This window comes from Gymnodraco acuticeps, unplaced genomic scaffold, assembly GCF_902827175.1.
Source record: "Gymnodraco acuticeps unplaced genomic scaffold, fGymAcu1.1, whole genome shotgun sequence".
NCBI lineage: Eukaryota > Metazoa > Chordata > Actinopteri > Perciformes > Bathydraconidae > Gymnodraco > Gymnodraco acuticeps.
The window spans coordinates 3,826,812-3,851,354 of NW_022989985.1; the positions used below are offsets into that span (position 1 = coordinate 3,826,812).

At 43.2% G+C, this 24,543-nt stretch overlaps 1 protein-coding gene across 1 annotated transcript in view; it reads right to left on the reverse strand.

The window, feature by feature from the left end:
* Positions 1-24,543, reverse strand: part of LOC117543911 (fibroblast growth factor receptor 4-like) — a 60,741-nt gene that overhangs the window by 26,459 nt on the left and 9,739 nt on the right. The window contains exons 3-6 of the mRNA XM_034212570.1: positions 8,976-9,148; positions 3,042-3,162; positions 1,651-1,841; positions 371-515 (exon numbers count right to left, since the gene is read on the reverse strand). Of these exons, the coding sequence (XP_034068461.1) occupies positions 371-515; positions 1,651-1,841; positions 3,042-3,162; positions 8,976-9,148 (630 nt within the window). The remainder of the gene's footprint in view (positions 1-370; positions 516-1,650; positions 1,842-3,041; positions 3,163-8,975; positions 9,149-24,543) is intronic.

Here is a 24,543-nt window from a genome sequence, read left to right on the forward strand (position 1 = left end):
AGTAACGTAGATGAGGCCAGCAGCTAGCCCACAGAGATGAAGCTAAACTGCAATTCTGCATTTTACATTAAAAACTTAAAATAACTTGTGTTCTCTCCGTCTGCTTTTGGGGTTGTTTGCATTTGCTGATTTCATTAAAGAAACAGTAAAGCATGGCCCATACTCTCCCATCTAGAGAGTTTAGATGGAGCAGGAGCCATTCTGAGGACAGAGACGGTTTTAGTATTTTTTAACTCACCCTGGCTTCCTCTTAATTTTTTTTACAGAAATAGAGTCAGGCTCTTTTCTGGCCAATGTAAAGGTGGAGAGCCAGGCAGGAGTAGGAAAATGGTAAATAATGGAAATATAGGAGAGACAGAACCACTGATACCTTCAAAAACGGTCAACCATGCAGAGTGATGAGAGAACCCGATAGAATTGCCCGCCAAGCAGGTGTACTCCCCAGCGTCATCAAACGACACATTTCTCAGTTGGAGGATTTCGATTTCCTTGTCCCTGGTGTTAAGGCCAGCGGTCTAGAAAATAACAAAGGAAGCAGACCCAACAAGAGGCCCAAGAGGGGAAAGGTAACCATGAGTAAAGGATTCTGAAAGAGAAAGGGGATGGAGGAGCGTTCTCCTCCTCGATCCAACACCATCTGCCGGGTCCAACATAAACCCAAGCCTAAACACTTTTTTTTAAACTGTTCTGCTGGGAATTTTCCATAGCATAATTTACAGTCAGGAGTACTGAGCTAGGAGAGAGGGAGGAGAGAAACAGCTGAGGTTGTCTTGAGTTATACGGCCCTAGTTTATCCAGGTGGTCCACTCTGTCGTCCCTGTGCTGCGCGGTGGTTACCTGTGGGCTCATATCTGGTGACAGTCAGCCAGGCCGACTGATTGGCCTCTCCTATATAATTGGACACTTTACAAATATACTCTCCGCTCTCCTCCTCAGTCACATTGTAGAGGGCCAGCACCTGAGCGTCCGAGCTATTGACCCCAGAATGCTGGAAATAAAAACATGTCATGTACATCACAGAAAATCAGATGACAGTAAAGAATTCAGCAGAAGTCATGTTGGTTATGTGCAGAGATTCAATAGCAAGATACACTTCATATATTCAGTTCCTAGAGCTTAAGACAAGTTCGATTTAAGACTTTTATGCCACATTTTAGATGCAATACCAACTCAAAGATAACAAATTAAATAAAGCAACCTTGCTAAAAATATATCTGTAACATAAAAATGTTTTCATATAATTATCACTCACTCATGTTGCATCTGCTCTGAGCATCACAGAAAACCAACCAATAAGTGTACTGCTGGTTACTCTATCCTGATATGTGTGACGCTAATGCGAGAAGCATGCAGTCAATAGTTACAAAAAAGATATGTTACCAATCATTTGGTCGTTTTAAAACTAATGACAGAAAAAAATGTATTATTCATTACTCATCTTAGCATTGTTAAGAGCTTTGGAAGATTGATCCATACTTATTTCAGATTGATGATTTGAATGCCTTTTAAGATTTTTATAAGAATCCCCTTTCACAGGAAGTACTTACGATCTAAGAAAATAAGTGACATAGCAATACAGGGCAATATATAAAGAAGCATTCAAAAGAGTAATTTATACTGGCAGGAGGAGTGATAAGAGGAAGCTCCTACCTTGAGCACACGGACATACGGTAATCCATCAGAACCGACTCTGCTCCCGTTCACCTCGATGTGCTTCAGCCACTGGATTTGAGGCTGAGGGTCGCTGAACACTTTGCACTCAAACTCCACGTCGCTGCCCACCACGGCGGTGCGGTTGGCGGGCAGGCCGGCCTGCAGGATGGGCCTGTGGGGAGAGCGCTCTGAAACACAACACAAAACAAACGAATGTTAGATTAGAAGAAGATTGGCGAGCTTCAATATCAAAGACAAACACGTGCATCACTCCAAAAGTACACACGGCTGACTGATTATCAAACACAGGCCAAACAAAACCAATGCGTTGTTACGGGAAAGGGCCGGGACAGTCCGTCTGTATAATCTAAACTGATACTATGTAATTTATAGACAATCGTTCTGCTACATGGAGAATAAAATCAGCTATTTCCTCAGCTATTGAGGAAATTTAGCAAGCACTTGTGAAAAAACTCTCCCTTCACTGACGCCGTATCTCTGCTCATCAGGGTCTAAACATGGACTGAGGTCGAGCCCAGGGACAGCAGTGACGGAGGAAGTGGGGCCGAGATTTATAGAACCAGTGGTGTAGGAGTGAGGCTCAGGGCAGGTCTGAGGGGAGTCATCACTTCTCTCCTCTACACACATCCATCACTCGTGCACAGGCTTTATTTATTAAAGGGCTGAGAGAGATACAGTCGAACCCAACACAAGACTTTGATGCTTCGGGGATGAGGATTACAACTGGTTGGGTAATAGGGTATTCTGGTATGAGATATTAGAGGTATTATCCAACATTACTTAAGGAAAAGGATTAGGGACAAATTGATTCATGTAGGAATTGGGGCAACCCTAACCCTTTTTTTCTTTTAAATAAATAAAAGAAATGTATGGTGAATGTCTTGGTGAAACAAAACGTATGGTGAAATAGGCTAACTCCTTAAGAAACTTGTCTAAGCTTCCCATTTTCATGTATGCATCGGCAGCAGTTTATTTTTTGTGTAACTTGAAGTTGTTATTCTTGAAGTAAGTGAGAATTAAGAAATACTAAACACCATTTAGCTAAATCTGTTTATTTGTGCTAGTTTAGCATGAATACATATTAATATGCAATAATATAACAATTAAATCGTTCTAAGCACACTTTACTGCTTCTATACCATATTTTTGGACAACATCTTTATTAGCACAAAGCGGACTGGGGATTTCAATCAAAGCGTGACCCCAACAAACCAAATCAATCAATATTGAATCAAAATCAGAAAACATTGAAAGATTAACACCCATACTCTGGATTCTCATCAATATTCAACAGGTGACCAAGCCATGATATAGATTTATTGATCAGGGTTTAATATACAGACAACCTGATTGCAGTTTACACTTACCCACTACGTCGAGCTGGTAGGTGTGATTGATGCTGCCGTACTGGTTCTCCACCACACAGGTGTAGTTTCCCTTATCAGAGGGAACTACCGATTCCATGATGATGGTCCACACATGCCGGACCTAACAGTTTGGAAAAAGCAGATGTTAGAGTGACTGGCGTACAAACACAGTACAGATAGGACTGCTGCTCAAAGTGACTAATGGCGCGTTTCCACTGCAGCAGGTAGCCCCGTTTAAGCGTCCTTAACCGTCCTCAAGCGGCCAGGCCGGTTTTTGGTGGCGTTTCCATATAGCCTAGTACCGGCCAGCGGGTACTTTTTCCCTCTTTTTCCGGCCTCATAAAATCGTGGTTCCCTCAGACCAGGGCCAGGGCTGAACTAGTGACGTCAACACTCTCGACTGCTGATTGGTCAGAGAGAATCGTCACAAGATTGCGCGCAAGTTCATCCCTAGCGTCGCATATATATCTAGAAGCAAGCTTGCAGCATTTTTATACACAGCATTTTGTAAACGGAGGAGCTACAAAAATGGCTACTTCTAAGAAAAGCACACCGTGGTCGACCGAGGAGGTGCTGTGATCCCTTTCCTTCTTCTTGCTGTGATAAAAAGCCACACCAAGAAACAAGTACACGATCGCTTCCATATCCTCCATTGTTGTGTGTGAGTTGTGTCGCATTGAAGATGACGCCACTGCAGTTTTATCTCAGCGTCGCTCCGCCCAAAAAGCCCGCCAAAAAGCTGATCGCCCCGCCTACACTGCGTTGCTAGCCCAGGTCCTAAACTGTAATGGAAATGCGCCACGGCCTGGGCCGGCCAGCGAGGCAGCCCGAGGCCAGAGCAAGGACGCTTAGGGACGCTTAAACGGGGCTACCCCGCTGCAGTGGAAACGCGCCATAAGTATCCAAACATACGGTTTATGGTATTAAACAGCACAGGGGATATCCCAGCTATGTACACAGATTAGTTCATTTGTTGGCAGCTACAGATGTGTTAGCTCACAAAAACCTCTCACTGCAGGTCAGATTAGGTCCTGATGGAAATGGTAAAAATAGCACTTAATAGTGTTTAAGAACAATCAGTACTTAAATTCAACTCAAATTGAAGTAACGTAAATGAGGCCAGCAGCTAGCCCACAGAGATGAAGCTAAATTGCAATTCTGCATTTTACATTAAAAACTTAAGAGAACTTGTGTTCTCTCCATCTGCTTTTAACCTATATGAATTGTCGTAAATCAAATGTTGTTCTGTTCAAAGCGACGGCTAACAAGGGTCAATGATGTGTGATGTGATGATAACAAGATAACACACTACTCCTTCTTCCTGTGACACCAGCCTATGTTACAAACAGCGGATCTTTGTCCTACCAAACAAAGACCAAAGGAAAATGGGTACATGTTTTATATACATCTGCCCCAACTTGTCTTATTAGCGCCAACTGATGTCTGGCTCTTTTTTCCAAGACATGTTGTAGTTTTTCTTCCATAAATCTGCGAAGACCGGCAGTGTGTGATTACCCAACGAACCTCTGAGGCAATGGCAACATCAAACATGCATATACACAAGACAGGCTTCATACACTTTTTCACCAATGACTTTTCCATGACCTTTACCTAATTTTCCATGACCAAAAAAAAATTACCACTGAAAATGGTTTATTTGAACATGGAACAGGAAAATAAGGTCTGCATATGAAACATGTTGTGTCTATCTAAAACAAATCAAATAGTAGGCTTACTAGCTTCTACACGCTGAAGCAACTGTAGTCAGGGAGGCAAAGTCATCAGGTATGAAAAAGGTGACAAGGACCCGAGCCCCTGACCCCCCGCAATATCGGCTTTAAAATGAGGAACAGAGGATTTTAGCAGTCAGAACAACTAAAGCAGCAGTGTTAATAATAACAGAAACGCCAAAGAGTCACATCTAATAGAAATATATAAAAGTATTTATTTTAATCGTGTAGCAGTCAGTTTATAATTCTGGCAGCACTGTTGAGCATTTTGAAAATGTATTTTCATGCCTCTGTGCAAGGCTTAGTCTTTCTATCTGTATAGCCACTGGTGTAAAGTAACTAAGTGGGTACAATTTTGAGATACTTGTACTTTATTCAATGTTTTTGCTACTGTGTACTTCTACTCCTCTACAGTTCAGAGGTACATGGTGTACTTCTACTCCACTACATGTATTTAATACCTTTAGTTACTTTACAGATCAGGATGAATGATGTGAAATATAATCAAGTGTTGAATCAGACTTTAGTTCCACCTGGAGTAAATTCACAAGCTACCCTGCAGTATACAAAGTCATTCAAACTAGCTGCACCTTTACCAGCTTTGAGAACACTTTAATGTTCAATCATTATAAAACATATCATATATATTATTCTGAAATGGACCAATCTGCACAATGACTACTTTTACTATCGCTACTTTAACTATATTTTGATGAGAATACTTTCTACTTTCACTTGAGGAACATTTTGAATGCAGGACTTTTACTGTAACAGAGTATTCCAACACTCTGGTACTTCTACTTTTACTCAAGTACAAGATCTGAGTACTTCTACTTTTACTCAAGAACAAGATCTGAGTACTTCTACTTTTACTCAAGTACAAGATCTGAGTACTTCTACTTTTACTCAAGTACAAGATCTGAGTACTTCTACTTTTACTCAAGTACAAGATCTGAGTACTTCTACTTTTACTTATCTGAGTACTTCTACTTTTACTCAAGTACAAGATCTAAGTACTTCTACTTTTACTCAAGTACAAGATCTGAGTACTTCTACTTTTACTCAAGTACAAGATCTAAGTACTTCTACTTTTACTCAAGTACAAGATCTGAGTACTTCTACTTTTACTCAAGTACAAGATCTGAGTACTATACTTTTATCAAGTACAAGATCTGAGTGCTTCGACTAAAGTACAAGATCTGAGTAATTCTATTTTTACTCTAGTAAATATCTATACTTATACCACCTCTGAAAACGAAGGCTAAAGCTAACGTTAGCAGATAGTGACAATGTATGCTAGCTAGCTAGCTCAACGATTCCTTAAATCAGAGGTGGGGAATCTCCGGCCCCCGGGCCGTATACGGCCCGCGAGAAAATTTGGTACGGCCCTCGAGGTAATTTATAAACACACGCAAAAAAGAAAACAAATTAAGAAATCTAGACCGCAAAAAAATTAAACATGTGAGTGTCCTGTTTTTCCTGGCCAAGGTCAGGGTCCTTGAACACAACACAAGCCTAACGTGTCATCACGTGGTATATGTCTCGTCTGACAGGGGTGCAGTTCTGACAGAGAGCACCAGAACGTGGCTCCTTCAGATAAGGAGCCGTACACATGCCGCAGTTTTTGCGTGGCTGTGTCTTTAGTTGTAAGCCCAGTGGCGATCATACAGTCAATAGCTTTGTTGTTATTAGCATCTGGTTAGCTAGCTATGCTAGCAAATATAAGAATATTTTTCTACAACCAGTGAGGTAAAGGCACATCTTTATATGATCATTATAGTTATAAAAAAATAAGAGAATAAAGTAAACAGGTATAAAATACTATATGACAGTAAAAAAAAGTTGTTATTAATAAACAAGAATACAGTTTGAAAGAGGAGTGATTTGTAAAATATCCATAAAGAAAAAGTAAATATGCTTACAGGTTTGTTTCATATGGGTGTTGAGAGATGATCTCTTAATGTTGCTCTCAAAGTGCACCAGATTGATGCTTTTAACTTCAACATTTTAAAAAAATCTTCCCGGGGGAGCATGCCCCTCGGACCCCCCTAGAGGAGGTTAGGTCCCCCCCCCCCCCACACTTAAATCATGTCCACATGGATAGGAAACTAAATACATTTGCACACATCTTGTGTCGACATCTTTCTGTTTTGGTGGTCATGCCACAACCGTGCACGTGTATGCATGCGCGAGTCATGGTAAGATATCTGGATTAAGAGGTTGCTTTTTCTTTGCACAGCACGAAAGAAAGAAGAAATAAATGGGTTGTGATTTTAGTATTTTTAAGATGAGGTCAATAATTTGTACGGCCCTCGGAGGATGTTGAAAAAATTGAAATGGCCCTTGAGAGGAAAAAGGTTCCCCACCCCTGCCTTAAATGATATTGCGACAGAAAAACCTTTCAGTTCACATCACGCTCTGCTCTGAACGGCCCGTTCTAACAGCTGTTCACCAGCGGTGCAGTCTGTGCCACAGTGACTCCGCACAGTTAACGAACGCACCGTAGCTAATGTAGCTGACCATCATCCCGGAACAGCAGAGTTCAGCCGCCAGGCAGGAAGACTCGAGCACACAGCTCGCGCTTCATATATTAAAATATAACACCATGCGCGTCATGATGGCACATAACAGCTCGCAACCGCAGATTATTTCGGCAATTAGATCAAATGTAAATTATATTTGACGCAACTTTAGTTACATTTCCATGACTTTTCCAAAACTTTGGGAAAAATATTGTTTTCCATAACTTTTCCAGGGCCTGGAATTTGCATTTTGAATTTCCATAACTTTTCCAGGTTTTCAATGACCGTACGAACCCTGACAAGACCAAGCCATACAGTTTCCCTCATTTAGCTAAAACGTGATGAGGGGGAGTTGTTATCTGTGTTGGTTATTCTCGCGTCCAGGAGAGAAGCTTTAAAAAAGGAGACTAATTGAGTCTCTGTGAAAGTTCAAATTGGTACTTTAATTAAAAATATGGCGCGGTAATGTTACAAACAGGAAAATGATCAGACAGAAAAGCAGCTGTCGTCTGGCTCTTGCTAGCGGAGAAAAGAGGGCGAGTTCCCCCTCTGCTGGCTCCTCCTTGTGTACCGGTCGGCACTGCTGGGGGCCGGCCCTCCACGTATTTAATGTCCGTTGTTACGCATATCAGAGGATACAGACATTGTACATTCAATATATATCTAAACACGCCTTTTCTCCTCCTTAACTCTTTCATGACATTTCATTTAACACATTCTAAACGCTGTAATCAATACTTAAAAACGAATACATTATTCAAAGTCTCTGGGGCCTCATGATGCCATAGCCAGTAAGTGGTGGTGTAAAACAGATCCGGTTCACATCCATCACCTGCCTCACCTCTGCTAAGTAAATCCAGAGATAACAGTAAACTGTGTTATCAACAATTATAGTTTAGCAGTTTACCGTATTAGCAGATGGCTGCGGATTTTAATACAGCTTGCCAGGAAATGGGCAGACGTTGACGAAGTTATGATAGCATACACAAAATATACAGTAAGTAATATATAGAGGCTGTGAAACAACATTTTTATCTTTTGACACTGACCAAATTGTTAAAAGCCATACGTTTTGATACCATATTCCAATACATAAGGATTAAATCTCATGAACGTTAGTGAGCTAATAAACATGGAGCTTGTCTGTACAATAAGAAAAAAAAATAATCTGTAAGGTACTGCACATTGTCGTAATTTTGTTTGTATTCAAATTAAATGTATAACATTGGTGTCAAAAAAGGGTATCATTCAGGGATCAGACACAGGGACCAGATATAACTGAACAATACCCAGCCCTCATATTGGTAGATTTACTGCTGCATGGATGAAATTACAGAAATGTCTTGATACCCAGAATGAGGACAGCCAATGTTATGGGTGGCTAGGATTGCCCACCTGGAGGTATTATAGCTCTGCCACGACTTCCCTTTTTGTGGCATTAGGTTTCATCTTGCATTGTTTCTCAGGTCAAATATGACACTTGCCTCCGCTTTTCACTTGCAGGAAGTGTTTCTTACTCCAGGGGAGGGGGCGGTGGTGATCTAATGTAGAGATGAGATCACTGACACATCTCCCCTCGTAGTGAACGGGCTTGGAGTTATTCAATAAGAAATGCTAAGGAGGGTGTAGCGTCACTAAAAATAAACTGAACGGAAAACGTTTCTAAAAATATGTTCTGTTACCTTGAAGCCCCCGATGCGATGGCCTCTCTTGAACTCCCTTCCATTCTTGTACCATTTCAGGGTGGGATTTGGGTTTCCGCTGGCCTGGCACCGAAACTTCACCGTCTTACTGGCTGGGACAGCGTGAAGCTTTTTCTCCATTTTCTCTGGATGAGCCCATTGTGGAGCCATTGCTAAAGAAGACGACACAAAATAAAAAATAAATCAGACAAGTAATAAATACTATCTTGTGTTTGTAAGGATGCAAAACATTGTAGGTACCTTAAACCTCAAGCTCCATTTGAATCAGGGCAATAGAGAACCGCAGTGACGCGTCGTAAAACCCGGAAGTAAGTTATCATTTTTAGCACTTCCGGTTCCTTCGTCAAAAAGCAATGCATTTTCTCCATAGGGTTTTGGAAAATAGCTCGAAATAAGGTCTGTGGTTGACACAAATTTAAGAGATAAATCACGTTTTGTTCTACGACATTAAATACATCAGCAGTGACCCCACTGGTGATTTTTGAAGAGTTTACGTGTCTGAAAAACGATGGTTGTTACCGAGTGGCTGAATAGGACTACAGAAATTGTCGAGGCCGTTGTACGTCATTACGCCTAACACGTAAACACTCCCGCTAAGTTTGTTTTCCCCTGTGTTCTGCTTGAAAGCAAGTACCTGCCTATCTTTAGTATCTATATCTGACCATTAGAATCTGTATTTTTGAAATTGTCGTTTTTAACACCGTAGTTTTACAAATTATAGAATAATGAATTACCAGTGTTTTCCAATTTTACTCGGCAGTTCGTTTCGTTAGCTAACGTTAGCTAAAGCTAGCGCTACTAGTTAGCTACGTAATGGTTTGTTGCTTTGCTCCGGGTTGCAGCCACAGGTCTTTGCATGAAACGTGCTCGTTCTATCGTTTTCCGGCCAATGTTTTCCAAAGGAGAGTCTGGATTCGTGCTATGAGGTAAGCTGACGTTACATTTTTGTCCATGTCACGGTGAAATGTAAATGATGGGTAGTGACTGTATCGCCGTTTTAGAGATGGCGCTGCTGAAAAGACTGCAACATAAGTAAAGATAATGAATACATCCTATTAAAACCTGTGTGGCTTATATGATAAGTCTAATTAGTACAAGCAGCATAACGTTTCACCATGTAACTAAAGATTGTAGTCAGGGAAATCAGTTTGACATATTGAACTAATAACAAATCACCTCTGGCTGGCAGAGAACTCTCTGCTCCATAGCTTCTCTTGGACGTAAAATCACATGTACCTTTTACATTTATATTCAATTTAATATTCCATCCCTCACATACTTTTGTATATATAATAACTTATATTTTGTTTTTCTGCTGCAACACAAACATTTCCCAAATTGGGATCAATACAGTAATATCTTATCTTAATTAATTAAGAAATATAACTATTATAATTAGTGTAGCAGCTGACACCTATTTTCAATATGGATTAATCTACCATTTATTTCTTTAGTTCAATTTTCATCTATAAAAATGTCAAAATAGTGAAAATGTTCACGAGACAAAGTGCAAGGTTATATCTTTAAATGTTTTGTTTTAGCCTATGTAGTGTACTGTATGTCTTAATGCTCTTATATGTGACGGTGTTACTTCCATGAAACTAATATTTTATATCTTCCCAACAGAAGAGCTGACAGGAAGCCTAACACTCTAACAACCACAACATTGCAAAGGCGAGTAAATGTAAATTAAAAACGATTCACAATTGTTTTCTTTCTTCTTCTTTCTTGCAGTGAGGTGAAGCTGACCTTGCACTTGGTGCCAGTAAGGATGTTCCTCACGCAGGCTGAATGTTTCTCCCTCCTTACTGACACAGAAGCCCTTGATTTGCAATGCTTCACTAATTGTCATTTCCCTGGCTCCGTAGGGACACTTTACCTCCAGCACAGCGGAAGACCCTACCTGACCATCTGGAGATGCCCCCAACACTCCTGATTGGGAGAGCCACAAACCTGACTCATGGACCTGCATCTGGGTTGCAGTGGTGAATGCCCTGACACCCTCACATTCATTCATAGTTCCCCACTGTACAGACAAAACACCATCAAGGGCCTGTTGTTGCCCTAGCACCCTGGCAATAAAGGAAGCAGTCACACGCTTTGACCTCAGGACAGCTCCAAAGTTGCTGGCAGTCAACCTTCCTTTCCTGAACAAATGCCAGTTTGGGTTGGTTCGCTGACCAGTGGTAGCCACCTGAATTGCCCTCTGTTGCCCCTCAGACAATGCCATGCTTGCCACAATTGCCTCAGGTCAGGTCCCTGATGCCCAACAGATTTGATAATTTCAGGAACAGTAAGTGTTTCCAAGCTGTAGTGTTCCTCTTCTGGCTCGGGGGAGAGAAGCCAAGAAATTCCTGAGAACCTGCCCCCGAGTCTGTCCCTCAGCCAGTCACGATCTTCGGAGGTGGGCTCTCTTGTCAGCGGGTTGAATGAGTTATTGGTTGGAGGAAATAGCTCCTCCACTGAATGCGTACGTTTAGCTGCCTTTGGCTTCTTCCACTGACAGGGGGTGTCAGTGCAGCTGAAATTGTGGATGGCAAAGATGGCTAATGCAGCCGCATGACTGCATTTCCATTCTCCACATGGGCATTCACATTTTGTGGAGAGAATTCCCTCTTCTCCTGTAGATACCTGTGGTGGTGGGATTGTTTTATTATTTAAAATATATTTACATTTGTAATGCCTTCCCAATTATCCCTTTAATTGTTTATAGCCTACTGTATGTTTATTTCATGGATATTTCTGTGTTTTCTGGTGTGTAATATTTGTAATCTTGGGGCCTTTTCTCTTTAACGTCTACATGCTACCACTGGCTCAGATAATGAAGAACAACAAAATAAGTTACCATAGCTATGCAGATGACACACACATTTACGTAACCATTTCACCAGGAGACTATGCTCCAATTCAAACACTGAGTAAGTGCATTGAACAAATCAATGACTGGATGTGTCAGAACTTTCTCCAATTAAACAAAGATAAAACTGAGGTAATGATTTTTGGAGCCAAGTCAGAACGTATAAAAGTTAGCGCTGAGCTTCAGCCTGCAATGTTCAAAACAACAGATAGAGCCAGAAATCTAGGTGTAGTCATGGACTCTGACCTGAGTTTCAACAGTCACATTAAAAGAGTTACTAAATCAGCCTACTATCACCTAAAGAACATATCTAGGATTAAAAGACTAATGTCACAGTAGGATTTGGAAAAACTTGTCCATGCTTTTATCTTCAGTAGACTCGACTACTGTAATGGTGTCTTCACCGGTCTCACTAAAAAATCTATTAGAAAGCTGCAGCTGATTCAGAACGCTGCTGCTCGAGTCCTCACTAACACTAAGAAAGTGGATCACATCACTCCTGTTCTGTAGTCTTTGCACTGGCTTCCTGTGTGTCAAAGAATAGATTTCAAAATACTGCTGCTGGTTTATAAAGCACTGAATGGTTAGGCCCAAAATACATTTCTGACCTCCTGCTAAATTATGAACCATCCAGATCTCTCAGGTCTTCAGGGACTGGTCAACTTTCTGTCCCCAGTGTCAGAACTAAACATGGAGAAGCAGCGTTCAGTTATTTGGGAGTCGTCCGCATAAAGGTGGTAAGAGACGCCATGTTTTCTAAAAAATTAGTGAACTATATGTTGCTAAATCGACCGCGGGGAATAACCAGAAGGGTAACCAGGCAACCATGGCAACCATGCTCGTGGGTCTCATTCGCTGCTTTTGGTGTATTTTGTGGCGGAAGTACAGCGCCACTTACAGGCCCGGCATTATGTACTACAGCATTTCCAGCGGGTCGAGTGTTTTCGTGTGGACGGACACGTTTCTTGAGCCGTTTCCGTGTGGACGGAAGACTTTTTGGAAAAAGACTACGGTTCGTTTTCGTCTCCGTGTGGACGGGGCCTAAACCTCAAGCTCCATTTGAATCAGGGCAATAGCTTTATTGTAGGGGAGGGTAAGGCAAATTGGTGCCAGGGGGACCAATTTGAAGATGACGTCACGGCTCCTTCTACACTGCGTTACTATAGTTACTACCCCAGTTCCTAAACTGTAATGGAAACGCAGCATAAAGTGAGCCTGGCCTACCAAGGCCTAACTATATCGTACTAAGCCATGCGAAATGCGCCATAAGACCCTGACAAATGAAGTGGCCAAGAATGATCTGAAGAACCTCGAATAGAGAAACTGGGCCTTTCAGGGTTCCAAAATAATGAGATTTCAAATATTAGAGATTGAGTCTCCCTTAGATTGTAGTGTGGCTGGATGAAGTCTGCTAGCAATTGTTTTATTTATTCCCACCTGACCAATTTCGGGACATAATCCCCACTGACTAACCCACACACATTTTGTTTAATCAACCACCTGAACCTGACCAGACTCAAACTTTTTGCAGTAAGTAGCTCAGTAATCAGGACTGAAATAAGGACAGACTACGGGGGAATTGCTGTATGTGTGTGAATGTTTTATAATTGATAAAGAGAGATATTGTTAGCATAGTTGCTCCATTTAGTCTGAATTTGAAAAACTGTACCACCTTGGCAATGGAGAGACTCGATCTGAACTGTTATATTTTGCTAGTAAGCTTAACCAAACCTCTGGGGAACCTCTAGGTCAGGGGTGCCCAATACGTCGACCGGTCGATCGCAAAGGTATAGATCGCATGGCATTGAAGGAAAAAAAAAAAAAATATTTTTTTTTTTTTTTTTAAAGTTAGCCTATCATCCATCTTTACTATGGCATTTGCCACTTGATTGACGTACAGGTAAGCCAGTCTGAGTTGTATTGTGCCATACGGGTTCATGCCGTTATGAGGGGGCCTCACCTCCTCATCTGAAGCGCAAATGCGGCGCACTATTATGCGCAATTAGTGTAAACCAGTTTATCCGCCGTTTAATCCACTAGCGCGCTCGCGACACAGACTGGGCAGATCTTTTGGGGTTGGCCATTTTAAAAGTAGCTCCCAAGCTGAAAAAGTGTGGGCACCCCTGCATCACAAACCTACATCATAACCGGTGCATCAGTAGTGGATGGGCTCACCCTCAAAAAGAGGATAAGAAGCAATGAGGAATGTCTGGTCTGTCTTTTTTGGCCTCCCACCACAAACCAGACTTGCTTTAGCGCAGGGGTAGCCAACACGGTACGGTGCCCGCGGGCACTCAGTCGCCCGCAGGGGCAACGTGAGTCGCCCGCGGGCATGTTCTAAAGATAGCTCGCCAAGCTAATTCAAAATGTATAAAATACACAAAAAAGGAAATGTAATTAAAAGAATCTACCCTATGCATAAACAAAACCTAAATCAGAGTGAACTCTATCTACTTACTACAACTCTATATCTATCTAACACCCCTCCTCCCCCTGCCCCAATGAATATCGACCAATCACGTTCTTGCTTGATTTGCGGGACCAGCGTTGGAGTCGGGAAGAAAAGCAATGTGGCACCTCCCCGCTGATTTTCCTTCTGGCAGAATCTACACAACACATCAGCCCCATTGAACAGCCTATCGTGCCAGCCTATACAACACATGAGGGGCAGAGTTTTACTGTGTGTGTTGCAACTTGCATTGCCTATATATTTATTGCACTCGACGCACACGCTGAGGGAAAATTGAAGTAACTTGAAAGTTTGAAGTGAAAGTTTGATACAGCGTATTTTTGGTATATTCATCTTAATGTCCCCTGATATATAAGAAGTGTGTTTTTATATATTCATTTGTGTACTTAATTACTTTGTATTTAATAGTGGCAGTTTATATGAACAAAAAGCTGGAGATATGAGGAGTGAAAACTTCCCTGTCATTGAGAAGTGTAGGGGACAGAGAGGAAATTGTTACGGTGTGTGAAGCAGGCAGGACCCAAATGCAGATTAAAGTGAAAATTCCTTTATTTCAAGGCTAGGTGATAAACAAAGACAAAACAGAACACTAACCGACGAACAAAACTAGGGCCACCAGGGTGGGTAGAGGGGGTCCGGAGGACGGGTCTGGGCTGACAACCCAAGAGCACCGCGGAGGACCCGGAAGGGATCTCGGGCGGACGGCCCGGGGGCAAGGCAGAAGCCGAGAAGGGGGACTCGGGCGGACGGCCCGGGGGCAAGACAGAGTCCAAGGTGGGGGTTATGGAGGGGCGAAGGCCACTGCGGGCGAACTCAGGGGGCCGAGCATGAGGGCGAGGGCCGCGGCCGGGAAAGTCACCTCCAACGGGACAGGACAAAGGGTTGGCAGGACCCCCGGCAGGAGAGTAGTCGGCGGGGCCTCCAACGGCACAGGACAAAGGGTTGGCAGGACCCCCGGCAGGAGAGTAGTCGGCGGGACCTCCAACGAGACAGGACAAGGAGCCGGCAGGACCCCCGGCAGGAGTGTAGACGGCGGGACCTGCAACGGGACAGACATACGATTGGTAGGACCCCCGGCAGAGGAGTAGTCGACGGGGCCTCCAACGGGACAGGACATGGAGTTGGCAGGACCCCCAGCGGAACCTCCAACGGACCAGGACATTGGGTAGGGAGAGGGGACTCGAGAGGAGACTCGAGAGGGGGACCAAGGGGGAACTCGAGAGGGGGACTCGAGAGGGGAACTAGAGAGGGGACTAGAGGAGAGACTAGAGGAGGGACTAGAGGAGGGACTAGAGGAGGGAACTCGAGAGGGGACTCGAGAGGGGAACTAGAGAGGGGACTCGAGGAGGGACTAGAGAGGGGACTAGAGGAGGGACTAAAGGAGGGACTAGAGCAGGGACTAAAGGAGGGACTAGAGCAGGGACTAAAGGAGGGCCTAGAGGAGGGACTAGTGGAGGGAACTCGAGAGGGAACTGGAGAGGGGACTCGAGAGGGAACTGGAGAGGGAACTGGAGAGGGGACTGGAGAGGGGACTCGAGAGGGGACTCGAGAGGAAACTTGAGATGGGACTGTGGCAGCTGGGGCCAGAGCTGGGTCTGGAACCATGGCTGCGGGGGCCGGAATTGAAGCCAGAATCATGGCTGTAAGGTCCGGTTCTGGAGCCGGAAACATGGCTGTAAGGTCCGGTTCTGGAGCCGGAAACATGGCTGTAAGGTCCGGTTCTGGAGCCGGAAACGTGGCTATAAGGTCCGGTTCTGGAGCTGAATCCATGGCTGCTGGGGCCAGAACTGGGTCTGGAACCATGGCTGTGTGGGCCGGTTCTGTAGCCGGAACCATGGCTGCTCGGGCTGCTAGCCTGGCCTTGCGACGACTCCTCTTAGCAGCCGCCTGAATACTCCGTGGACCTCCATAAGCCAGACGAGTTCCGGAATACAACTCCTGGACAGGAGCAGGAACTGGGGCAGAAGCAAGGGTTGACTGTAGGCGGAACCCACCAAGGCGTATGGTGCCAGGTTGGGAATTGGGAGACATGGAGTTAGCATGCCTGGGGCTAGCAGGCCGGGAATCACATGTTTCAAGGAAGTCCAACATCCAGTCAGGTAAGAACTCCACAAAACATCGTTTCTCTGCTGCCAACCGGTGCGCCTCTACCAGAGCGGCCCTCTTCTGCCGAACACTGGACGCTCCCTTCCACCAATCGAAGCAGCAAGCCAGATAGAAGGTAAAATGCTGTAATTCTACCTCCCATGGATCATCTGCTGGGTCCATTTGTTAGGTCGGTTCGTAATGTTACGGTGTGTGAAGCAGGCAGGACCCAAATGCAGATTAAAGTGAAAATTCCTTTATTTCAAGGCTAGGTGATAAACAAAGTCAAAACAGAACACTCACCGACGAACTAGTCATGACACGAGACGAACCAACACTGAACACAGGAAGAGACAAGACTAAATACAGGGAGGGGTAATCACAAGACGAGACACAGCCGGGCAGGGGAGGAGAAACACAAGGGCCACAGGTGAAAACAATCAGACACTAGACACACCAGGGAAACTAACGACGGGAGGAAAAACACAGGGAAAAGGACCAGACAATATAACAAGAGGAAAACATGACAGGGAGAATAGCAAAACACCCAAAACAAGACATAGAAAACGTGACATAACACAATAATCGTAACAGAAATACCCTTATATAGACATATGCTATAGACAGAAGTCTGAAGAATGTGTGTGTGTGAAAGCTGCAGAAATACCAGATGTTTTTGCTTCAAACTAAGACTGTTTCCGGATCATCTCGGCTGGCGCACGCTGATACGCTACGAAAGCCCATCGTTTATATATGGGCCAATAGATGACCTGTATGGGGGTAGCATCCACACAGCTCCACCCCTTTGAGAAGTGTATTTGTATTCTTACCGTTTATCATTAAAACAGATTATTGTTTAACCCCTATCCTGGTTGTTTTGAGTTTTCCTTCTTTTAAAGGAAACTCATATAGGATCGGCGCAGAGCAGAGATATCTGCTCCAACAAAATGGTGACCCCGACGTGAGTAGGGTTTTTTAGAGGAAAACACTAGCAGCCAGCGGACGGAGGGAGATGCCTGGAATAATCTATGACAACTAAAACCAGGATCCTAAAACTGAAAGGTAAAACGGACGCCTGTTTCTATTGAAGGTCTGTAAATTGGCTAAGCTAAATGTTAGAGTTGTCAAAGATATTTCCCAGTGTCATAGTATTGACGGTATAATGCAATACATATTTTAGCGTAGGTAAGTTATAAAATAAATAAAGCAACGGTTAAAAGCTTCGTAGATTTTTTACAATCATACGGCTACTCGTTAGCTACAAGTGAAGCAGCGAAGTATTTCAGCGTCAGGTATTGAGTCTCTGGCGGCTGGAAGGGTATAAGAGTCCCTACGCCTAGTGGAGGTATCAAGTCCCCGCAGGGTATACTTCCTGGGGAAGTCAAGTAGAGTCTCTATCCATGACTAAACTGAATAATAAATCAAAGACTCATAGGAGTTGGAGGTGAATTATATGTAGAAAATCCAAGGGCAGAAACGCGAACTTCAAAAGCCATTGAAATTAACGGATTTCTCACTGTCTTGTTCTGTTAGGTTTAACGCCCATTCTGTTGAAAGAAATATCGCATCTTAAAAGCTGAACAGACAGCGTGGAGGATATATTTATGTGCTTGTGAATTAATAGAATATATTATTGAACATAGAATGGCCTTAGTCAGATAAAGAAATGCGAAGTCATAATGGAAGGATACCATACTTTCGAGAAAGCCCCCCTTTCTCCACATTTCTGCTCTAATTGCTGTGCAGCAGCCCGGAGCCAGACTGCTTGTTCTTTTTCTCTAATGTCTGGAAAATGGCTGCTGAACGTTGAATTTAAAGCAAGGAGTGAAAGATCAACAAGTGATCTGAAGTTGGAGTGAATAACATTGAAAATTAATAGATCAATGTGTGATTTGAGGTGGTAGATATTGAAATAAATAAGAAACTATAATTTGTTGTTTTTAGCATAGTTTTTGACGGATACAGTTACGTCACATTGTGGTTTTTATGAGAAGTTTTGAGAACTGATTGTTACTATTGCATTGCATTGTGAATTTCGTGGTATTTGTCATTAACTAAGAATTTTACTTAATTATATTTCAGAGGAATTTAAAAGTAAAAAGAGGTTTACTGAGTATATGAAGTACATGCAGGTTAAGGTTCGATTCAAATTAAATATAATAGTGGATTATTCCACCTAGATTAGACATAGAAAAAGGAGAATTTGTTAAACATTAGATAACAAACTCACTGTAAGAAATATATATGGTAATGTTATTTAGGGGTTGTATTCTAAGTAGGGGTGTAACGGTATCCGTATTCGTCCCGTACCGTCACGGTTCGGACGTCACGGTTCGGCACACGCAGTCACACGACGAATACGCCTTTTTTTTTACGAGTGGGAAAAAAGTATTTCATTCAGGGCATTATCCACTACACTATATATAATCCAGGGGGCGGTATTGCGCCTAAAAGCTGTTTGCCAGCTGCCCTTAAATGACAAATGAAGAACAAGAAGAAACACAACAACAAAACGAACAAAATGCAAGAAGAAGAAAAGTTAGTATGGCGATTTCAGATAACACACAGGAGCTAGAACCCACCTGCTTCTTTTAAATCAGCTGTGTGGGAACATTTCGGGTTCCCTGTGGACTACAATAACGATTAAGTGTGCGAGTGGTGGATCGGACGAGTGGTGGATCGGACAAGGACGGTGTGTCGCCGTTGTTCTACAGTGGTGCGGTATGCTAATGGAACACACGGCAAACATGCTAAATCATATCAGAAGGCATCACCCAGATTTGCCGGAGCCCGGCAAAAGACAACAGCAGTTCAGCAGCTTATCCCCGCTGTTTTTAAGAAGCCAATAGACATGAGAGCCGAGAGACCAAAATAAATAACGGAAGCTTTTGGCATATGTTTTTCAACGACTTTGCGCTCTTGAAACACTTTCTTATTATTTATGATGTCATATTTTCAAGACATTCTTTTTAGTTTTACAGCTTGATGAAACCTTTTTGTTTGACATCAGCCATTATAGATAATATGGCCATCTAAGTGTACTGTGTATGGTTTGTTTTTAACTGTTTAATACAGTTAATTATTCAAAATGTCAGTTCTTTATTTTTAAACTGAAACTTGCACTACTGTTCAAACATAAATAACAACAAACCTGGAATTATGCATTTGGGACTTTTTTTTGCTTTTTCTTGTTGTACCGAACCGTACCGAAGGAGAGTAATGAAAGCGGGGATAAAATTAACCACAATGACTTTTACCTTCTCAACGGCTGGGAAAGGAAACACCTCGCCTTTGGAAGTGCAAAATGTCATGCATTATTAACTGCAAATCCGACGTGAAAGTACTTACCCCCGTCAGGCAAACTAGACCGAAGAAGTATGATCGTCTTGGTCTTATTGTTAGCGGGAGACATCCATCTGAATCCGGGCCCGGTGCAGACAAGAAGCTAGTCCTGCAGGCTCGAGGAGCTAGCATCACAACTAGCATCACAACTAGCATCTCTTCTGCTGCAGCAACAACTACGCGACGACAACAGAGACCGTGGAGACAGCGGAGACCGAGGAATAAACGGAGACTTCGACATTCCCCCGGGGACGCCTCGACAGACAGACACGCATGAGGCAGTGACGAGAGGAAGAGAACCGAGATCCGAGGGAACAAATATCCGCCATGTTGTTAGCCATGTTGTTAGCCACCCTGCTAGCATATCAACGGCTAAAGCTACAACGGAGCCTCCCTCCACCCCACCGCTCCAAACACCACGGCAGGCCGCAAGCCGGTTGCTGTAACGGACAAAGACAAATATCTGCAAGCTGACGACATTGTGCATTTAAGCAACAAAAATGGACTACATATTTTTCATCTGAACACTAACAGCCTGAGACACAAACTGGCTGAACTCAGGCAGCTATTCATGAACGGTAAGGCAAGCATATTATGCTTTTCTGAGACCAAATTGGACAATTCCATTACAGATTCAGAGATTGAAATTGAAGATTATCTTGTAGTGAGAAGGGACAGGAACGTGAATGGAGGTGGTGTCTGCATGTCCATACATAAAAACACCAATTTCAAAAACCGTACTGACCTGCATCATGAAAATATTGAATCTGTGTGGGTTGAAATTATTTTTGACAATGCTAAATCTGTAATAGTCGGGACAATCTATAGACCACCGGAACAGAGTGACTTTTATGATACATTAGATGGGTGTTTGGCTGATGTGGGGGATATGTAGAGACAATTATTATTGGAGACTGGAACACAGATATGCAAAGTAAAGACACGTCCGTCTTCAAGTCCTTCAGTAGGATTTGTGATCTGCACGGCTTCAGCCAGCTAATCACCCAACCCACCCGGGTATGTGAAACAACACAAACTACCATTGATCTCATTCTGACCTCTGACAGGTCCAGGATCTCCAGTAAAGGGGTTATAGCATGCGGTTTAAGTGATCATTATATGATATTCTGTACCCGCAAAAAGCTAAAACAAAGGGCCGGCTGTCACAAAACAGTCATATCTAGAGACCTCAAAAACTACTCTAGCGAGGCCTTTAACCTAGAACTGGAGAGCCTGGACTGGTCAGATGAGCTCAGTGGTACACAAGTTGAAGAAACATGGCTTGGTTTCAAAAACAAATTCACTGCAATACTCAATGATTTGGCCGCCCTAAGAACAACCAGGATAAAAAATCGCGCTGAGCCGTGGATGCACTCCGGCATACTGACCGCAATGAAAACCAGAGACAAAAAATGCTCTGAGTTTCATAAAAGTTAGTCAATGCTTTCCAAAAGCACGAGCAGTGAACTCCAGGCCCACGTGACTGAACTACAAATTGAAAGAAACAGACTAAGAAATGACGTAAGCTCCATGATCAAAACTGCCAAAAAGAATTTCATCAATGTCAAAACTGAGGAAAACAAAAATAAACCCAGTGAACTTTGGAAATTACTCAATAACCAGCTTGGCTGCAGTAAAAAACTCAAAACGAGATTTTCGATCTTAAACATAAAGACAGATAACAGGCTCATCACAGACAAACTGGATGTGGCCAAGTACTTGAACATTTTTTTCACAAACATAGCCACAACTCTTGTAAATAAATTACCCTCCCACTCAGGGCTTTTTGGGGTAGATCACATCATGACCTACTACAAAAACCTAGGGGTACGCAAAGATGATTTCAGTCTAGCAAGGGTAACAACAGCAGAGGTACTCATTAAACTGAGCGCCCTCCAACCTAACAAGGCCACTGGCCACGACAATATCCCCTCCAAATTCCTCAGAGACACAGCAACCGCCATCTCACCAGTCATAGCTCACATAATTAACCTCTCCATAAAACAGGGAAAAGTAACCAAAGACTTCAAAATTGCAAGAGTAACCCCCCTGCACAAAAAGGGCAGAAAATTGGACCCAGGCAACTACCGCCCTGTTTCTACCTCCATCTCGAAAGTCATGGAAAAAATAGTATATGAACAGGTCGAAAAGTACCTCGCGGAAAAGAAACTAATCTATGAATTTCAATCTGGCTTTAGAACATCCCACTCCACTGACACATGCCTTCTTTATTTGAGCGACCACATCAAACAAGAGGTGGACGAGGGCAAGTACTGCGGCATGGTGATGCTGGACCTACAAAAGGCTTTAGACACTGTCAATCACCCCATTCTGATTGACAAGCTAAAAGCAATTGGTTTTGATAAACTATCGGTGAGCTGGAGGGGAGAGAACAGATGGTGGAGGTAAACGGTACTCTGTCCCCCCCCTCCCAGTGAGCTGTGGTGTTCCACAAGGAAGCATATTAGGTCCGTTACGGTTCCTAATTTATGCAAATGACATGTCATCAGCATGTGACTGCAACTTGTTCCTGTTCGCGGATGACTCAGCCCTGCTGGTCTCTGACAGGAGCAGATTGCAGGTTGAAAAAACCCTCAGCTCCGAGCTCGGCAGAATCTGCACCTGGCTCGCCGATAATAAATTATCATTACACCTGGGTAAAACAGAGTCCATTCTCTTCGGTTCGAAACATAATCTCAGCAAATCCGACGACTTCTCAGTTACAGTGGGTGACATTATTGTCACAAGTAACCCCCTAATCCCACCAGGAGCGTCTGCGCTGCGTTGCGCTGCGGCTGCGGCGTTTTTAGCGATCGCGGCCACTCTAGTCAATGGGTGCTATTCCACCAGACACGCTGCGCCGCGCTGCGCCGCGGCTCGAAGCGTCCCAGAAGCTCCTCGCCGCAAGAAATTTCTAAAATATAGGGTGAATCCTATTTTTGACGCGGCGCAGGCAGGAAGTGGAATGTTCATCCAACAACTGCGAGGCTGCACACACGACGCTCCGCTTCCGCAACGTTTTGAAATGCGCCTGGTGGGTTAGGACGCAGGAGGAGGTCGCAGCGCGGCGCAGACGCTCCTGGTGCGATTAGGGGGTAAGAAGGAAATTACATACCTAGGATCTATTCTTGAGGCAAACCTCTCCTGTGACAAAATGGCATCCAATGTAATAAAAAAAGTCAATCAAAGTCAATCTTCCGTGTGGACGGAAGACTTTTTGGAAAAAGACTACGGTTCGTTTTCGTCTCCGTGTGGACGGGGCCTAAACCTCAAGCTCCATTTGAATCAGGGCAATAGCTTTATTGTAGGGGAGGGTAAGGCAAATTAGATTAGGTGTTAATAAACTGCAGTAGTAGTACAATAAGGAAGTGAAAAAAAAATGTTGGCTAACACTTTTCAGGGAATGTGGGAAACAGCTGTTCCGATGAAAAGTTAGAGATATCTGGAAAATTATAGTTGTAATCGTGAATTAATAAATGATGGCGCTCCATATATACTAGTGCTGTAGCGACGCGTCGACTTCAAAATATCGTCGACGACATATTTCCGCGTCGACGCGTCGCTACACACACGTGGGTCACCCAAAGCAACAAGCAGTTCGCAATCGCACTTCAAACACAATGGAGACTGAAACGGCTACCACCTCCTCCTCACAGGATTGCGCACGAAGCCCCCAAACGAAAACATCTCGCCCTAGGTCTTCAAAAGCATGGGAATATTTTAAAGTTAGTCCAAAACGCAAAGATATTTATATATTTATATCTCACTGAGACTGCTGCTTGACCGGAAGCAGCAGCTAGCTGTGGTGGCTACCATTAGCAGCTAGCATTTGCTCTCCGATTTTTACATACAAATGGAATTATGGATTATAAATTCAATCATTTTTTTATACACAGACGTTAAAAACCTATGGATTAACCGATTCAGCCGCGTTTTTTCTCATTTTAATGCCATTGAACACGTCTTTTGATCAGATTGACAGCTACGGTGGTGAGACGATCTCCCTAGAAGCTTTGTAAAGGTACGTGTTGTGATGACTGTATTTGCTTCCCCTGTCGCGAGTCCGGATCACTCAGTGATGATACTATATACCTACATAATCTGTGGAGTCTCAGTTTTAATCGGATATATTGTATGTGCAGCTACGATAAGTAATAAGGGTACTTTTATCTTGAGTTCTGTGCCAATGTCCGTTAGCATTTTTCGCTCAGGGGTCATTTAGATGCTTCTTATGAGACTTGTGTTTTGTAAACATGGTTTGTATCGTCAGTTAGCTGAGATTATTTCCGTTAATCTGGTATAACACATTAATAGGTTCTTAAATATTAAGATCCCCTTAGACACAGTATCGTGAAAAAAAAAAGTTTTACGTTACGTTTTTTATGAATTGAACAACAGAAAAATAATCGTTAGATTAGTCGACTAATCGATCAAATAATCGCCCGATTAATCGTTTTCAAAATAATAGTTTCCCCCCAGCACTAATATATACAGATTTTTGTAGACAAAGGATACTGGCCTATGCTGAAATATCAAAGTCTCTGCAGAGCACGACACATGGCCAAAAAGATTGAGACCAACTGACCTTTGACCCTGACCGACAGTGTAACTTGAGAAGGCACTGTCAATGACTGACTCTGGGGTGAACCTGACCAAGACTTTACAACCTGACAGTGTGAGTGTGAATGTGAGTGTGAATGTGAGTGTATGTCTGCATGTGATCAGTGCAACTGCATGATTTAAAACAATGACTAATCAAGCATGCTTTTGGACTAACACATTATTCTGGGGCT